The following is a 5,614-nucleotide window of genomic DNA, read 5'->3' on the forward strand; positions in this document are numbered from 1 at the left end:
GGGGGGTGTTACGAGCCACAGCGTCATAACTGTAAAAGCTGTTATTAAGTCTCATGCTCCACCGGTTCTGTTTCCCCTCCTTTGTGTGTGTGTGTGTCCATTCCTGATTTTGTCTTTCTCCCTGCCTGTGTTTATGTGTGTCTCTGCTAGGTGTGGCTTCCTGGTCCCGGCTCCCACCAGGACACTACTAGTCTCTGCCAGATCATTCAGTGTCCCTCACCGTTCAGATGCTACAGCCTCCTCTCTCAACTCTCAGGTCTAGTTTCCTAGCATTGCTGCTTTTTATTTGAACAACAGCTAATGATACAACCGTTAAAAAATAACCAAGGGCCTTAAAACCTCAAGTTTTTATGAAAAGAAAAGTTACATGTTATCAAGGTTGCTAGGTCACAGGAGGCATGCTTTGTGTCGCAGCGGCAAGGACACAGCTGGTGACGCAAAGCAAAAATCCTCTGTAGACCAGACCTTCTCATTACGGTTCGGCCTGAGTGGTCTATGAAGGATCATGCCTTCGTGCATCCTGCAAAGGATGCGGGCCCTGAATCGGGACACAGCTACTGTTACCATGTGGCATTGAGGCCGTTTCATCCTGAGGGCGGCACTCGAGGAAAGCTCATGAGGTGACCAATATAGAAAAGTTTCATTCTCTGAGGAGCATGACTGTAGTCTGAACATTTCATTACAACTTAATAGCATCTGTCCCGTTGGAGGTACAGTCGTTGCAGAAGAATCAAAAGCACAAAATATTTTGTTACCTAAAATGAAGAGTCATCCTCAGCGATCATGAATATGTGAGAATCCTATCAGTTGTTTTTTGTTATACCCTGTCACAGACCACAGTCAGGGTCAAGGGTCACAGAAATGACTAGGACTTATCCTCTGGGGATAATGAATGTCCACAGAAGAAGTAGCTCTTGAGATATCTTGCTCTGGAAGTGTTGGACACACTGATCGACAAACAGACTGACATTGTCATGACTACAGACTCTGCTGCTTGTAAGAAAATGTGTTCATCGCATGTGACTGTTTATCACATCAACATGAAAAACTTTCTAAACTTGTACTGGAATATGTCTTTTACTCAGATTCCACTGTCTCCTCCTTTCCTGGCCGACAGCTCGGTACTGTTTGTTTGGGCGGTTGCCCTGGAGACAGAGAAGAATGAAAGTGAGAAGGTAAAATAAAAGGAGAGAGAGAGGTGGAAACACAGATCAGCCAGAAAGAAGGAGGAGTATGAGGATGAGTTTAAACCAGGTACATTTCAACAATAGTTTTAAGTTATTGGTGCATTACTTGAATATTTCCATTCTGAGTCTTTCCACTTTTTCCTCCAACTACATTTCAATATTGTACCAATGACATGGCCACAGCGTTTGAGTTTGCAAACTGTAAATGAAATAACAGACAGGCTCATTAAAACACAGCTGTCACTTTTTTCACATTTTTCTTCCTTCTGTTCCCATGTCCATCTTTTCTCACCTCTTTTCTTCAGAAATGGTTCTTTAAGGATATATAAGGAATTTATCTAAAAGGCGAACTACTCTCTACTCTTCTTTCACACTTATTAAGTGAGAAAGCAGATACATCTAGGAGAGGGTTGTTGGCTTTTAACAAGGCCTGAGAGACTCAGGGTTGCCACCTATTGCTGTTTTCCCACAACTGTCCCAGAAAATGTAGATTCTTTCCCAGTTCTTGTGGAAATACACTTCTAATTTAGAATTTCATAGTTTCAAATAAAACTTCATTTGTTTCCTTCAAATGCTTTTCTGTTTCTTCCTGGTTATGTCCAATCCTGTGTCAGTAAATGTATGAAAACATATAGAAAAATGGCTGGTGACAACATTACATTAACATGTTTATTTGTTGCAATTGCAAATGATTTGTTGTCCCACTTGCAAAACTTTTGCGGCCCACCAGTGGGCCCTGCCCCACAGGTTGAGAACCACAAGTCTACATGAAAATCTCAGTTTGGAAGGAATTGACATACAGCAAAAAAAAAAGACGAGAGCTCATCATAAAGCAACAAAATAAAGAAAGTGTTAAATTAAGCTCATCATTTAGGCCTGCAGGTCTCAGGCTGGTTTAACTTACTATGGCGACAAAACCCACACTGCAAATGCAAACCTGACTTAAGTGAATGAAGCTGATGATGAACCTGATTATCCAGTGATGTCACTTCATATAACAGCACCTCCACATTGTTTATCAATCAACATGTCCACTTGGATTTTAGTCTAATAACACACACACACACAATGACTCACCGATGTAATATTGGCAGCAGCCACCATTTCTCTGTTCCTGACCAGTCTGCTGCAGAGGACAACTGTTACCAAGGCAACCACGCAGACGCCTAGATCAGGACACAGAAGGCGTAACACACTCCAAGGATCGTCCAAGGGAAGCCTGAGACATACACACATCGACACGTGTAAAGGTCAAGAGAGGTCAAACATTTCACCTGCAGTAGATGCAACTTAAATCTTGTTTTCTGCTGAATGGAGCGGCTGGACTATGTTGTAGAGACGTTTCATTCTTCACTTCTTCTGTTATCTTGTTTCCTAAAATATTCTACACAGAGTTTTACAATATCATAACAATGCTCTTATTCCTGTTTTTGTAAATGTTCATATTTAATACTTGTGTTGTATGTGCTAAAATGATTTATTACTGTTTATAACTCACATTTGTACTTTAGTTAATATTAAGTTAATATTCTACACAGTACATTGTGCCTATGTTTTTATATATATATATATATATATATATAAAAATATGCACTTTATTTAATCAAGAAGTCACATTAAGATCAAAATCTCATTTACAAGTGAGACCTGATTACAGAAAAATAAAAGAAATAAAAAGAAATATGAATAGCAGAAGTATATATATTCAGTGATGTAAATCTACATTCAGATGTGTATTCATACAAACAAGGTTTGTACACAGGTGTTTATATAAACAGTGATCCGAGTATACATTTGAATGCATTTAAATATGCATTAAGATACACAACCAGGTAGACAATAAGTTGACGACTTAAAAGCTCTTAAGTGCAAGTTAGAAAAGAGATTAAGTAAAACAATTACACCTCAAGTCAGTAAGACGTCTAATCAAGTTTTTGAACAGGCCTGTTGATATCAGCGTGTCAAGGTTTTAATCTGTTCTGTAAATTATTCCACGCAAATGGGGCGTGATATCTGAAGGCTGAAGATTGGTATTTACTGCTGGAACATATAAAGTCAGCCAGTCCTGAGAACGTGTGTTAAAAGTAGAAGGTCATGGGCACAGCAGCAATGATACATGAGGAGGTAATTTCTAGAGTAGACCTTTATAAAGTGATTGACAGTAGTGTTGATCTCGCCTGATAGAGAGGGGACTTCAGATACAGCACAGAGGCATGAAATCTGCACTATAGCAGACTATTATCTGGATTAATATGCTCTCATATTTTAATGAACACCCTTTTCCCCAGTCACTCCTCCAACCATCAATGACAGTGGCATGGATAACTGGTGCTAAACACTGGTTACATACCTGGAGACTCCTATATGTCTGGTTATGGTGTCCCATTGTGAGCAGTTGTCTCCTATGGCGATGCTGAGAGGAGGATATGTATACAGGACTGTCTGAAAGCAGATGTGAGCCAGTAGAAACAGCAGACTGGTACAGAATACTGCTCTGATGAAGCGACCTGTGTGACCTGGAAGACAAAGAGACAAGAACAGAGACCACTGTCAGGAGAGGCAGACCAAAACCAACAATGAATGTATGTACTAACAAGTATTGTGTATGTATCCAAAGCCTGATATCTCTTACTCCTCTGTGCCCCCCCCCCACACACACACACACACACTTTGTTGTTCAAAAACTATTAAATCTGTAGTTTAGTTTGACTCAGTCCCACACACTCCCAAACATATCCCAAATACTCACTAGAGCATCAAATGTGGATTCATTCATTGTAATAAGTGCCTGAGGCTCCTGTCTCGTCTCCACAGAAAGCAACTCCACACACAGACCCCTAGATGGCGCTTCAACGTCTCGCTGCTCAAACACTCAAACCTTGACAGGTTTGAGTGTTTGAGCAGCGAGAGTTGGCTCCTTCATGGACATAAATGACTCTCCAAACAACACACTAACATTATTCTGGGAAACAGCAACACGGAAAAATAATCTCATGTTAGTCTCACAAGCCGAAAAGAGAGACGGCACAGGACAAGAGCTGGAAAACACCAGTGCACAAAAGAAAATAACAGTAAACTTGTAAACATACAATTCAGATATATCTTTCATAACAAATAACAACTAGCAACTAAAACACAATTATTTTGAATATAATAATAAATCATGAATGTTTGCAACAAATCACTTTCAACAAAAGATTAATAAAAGCTCTTTACCTCATGAGAAGACACAAAAAAAAATCTGTCCATTAGGTTTTGCAATTTAATTTTTCCAACATAATATAAACAATTGTACCCTCCCCCTCTTCCTGGAGCAGAGACAAACAACTTTGGCATAAAGAGACCATCAAATACAAAATAGGGAGTTTGGAAGTCCAGAGTTCAACAACAGCCAAAGACAACGATAACGTCCCTGTATGTCACATATCACACAGATAGCGCAAGTTCCAACACCATGAGGCAAAAGGTGAATACACAGACCCTTTGACAATGACAGGAAACCAAGCAGACGCACTAGATGAAGCATTTACAGCATTATCACGCTGATGATGAAGCAATAAAGCCCCAGGCCCAGAGTCAATCCACCACATGTAAACACTGCTAATATTACAGTGACACTGATGCCTGATGAAGATCCAACCTGCCCATCAGATCAATACACACACAGAAAACATCAACAAAACTTCATCCACTAGAATTAAAACATATTCAAAATCAAATTCATATTGATCAAAGGTTTTATTCAAGGAAGACATGTGTATAATAATACACACAGGCTGTTTAACAAATCCATTAGTTTTCACAGAACAATGAGGATACAGCTTCACTGACAGTTATTCATCAGCTGACTCAAAACACATTACAACTCATCAAAAAGGCCATAGTCACAATTAACAGGTTAACATCAAGTAAACATCAGGGTAACATCAGGTTAGCATCAGGTTAACATGATGTTAACATGAAGTTACATGAAGTTAACATCAGGTTAACATCAAGTTAACATCAGGTTAACATCAGTTCTCGGAGTCACACTGCTTTATTAATGAATTTGTCCTCAACATTGACAAAATGCAAGTTCTGGAAATCAAGCTAAGCATGAGCTGTCTCTTATACACATCTTGCACCCGCCATACATCCACCAGGTTTAAATCTTTTATAAAACAATTTAAGGCTTTGGATGCAGAGTCTTGGGGGCCCACCATAACTGAGTTGGATTTATCCAAATTAACATCAATGAAAGCATTCATATCTGAGCCTATGTACAATTGATAATCGTTCAGCTTTAGTAGTTGTGATGTAATTGAGGGGAAAAACTCAGCCTCAAAGATGGTTGGTGCATAGATACTGACAAACACAACTTTTTTGCCTTGAATAGATGTACAGCAAAAAGCTAAGCGTCCCTTCTTGTCAGAGCCCACCTTTTCGAC

General features: G+C 39.5%; 1 protein-coding gene across 2 annotated transcripts in view; it reads right to left on the reverse strand.

Moving 5' to 3' along the window:
* Positions 1-5,614, reverse strand: part of piezo1 (piezo type mechanosensitive ion channel component 1 (Er blood group)) — a 96,596-nt gene that overhangs the window by 52,883 nt on the left and 38,099 nt on the right. For both annotated transcript variants that reach the window (XM_087179139.1, XM_023425779.2), the window contains exons 3-4: positions 3,538-3,703; positions 2,265-2,406 (exon numbers count right to left, since the gene is read on the reverse strand). In XM_087179139.1, coding sequence (XP_087035265.1) covers positions 2,265-2,406; positions 3,538-3,703 — 308 coding nt within the window. The remainder of the gene's footprint in view (positions 1-2,264; positions 2,407-3,537; positions 3,704-5,614) is intronic.

Source organism: Seriola lalandi, unplaced genomic scaffold (genome assembly GCF_002814215.2).
Source record: "Seriola lalandi dorsalis isolate HSWRI2012SDOR001 ecotype SW California unplaced genomic scaffold, Sedor1 jcf7180002054795, whole genome shotgun sequence".
Classification (NCBI taxonomy): domain Eukaryota; kingdom Metazoa; phylum Chordata; class Actinopteri; order Carangiformes; family Carangidae; genus Seriola; species Seriola lalandi.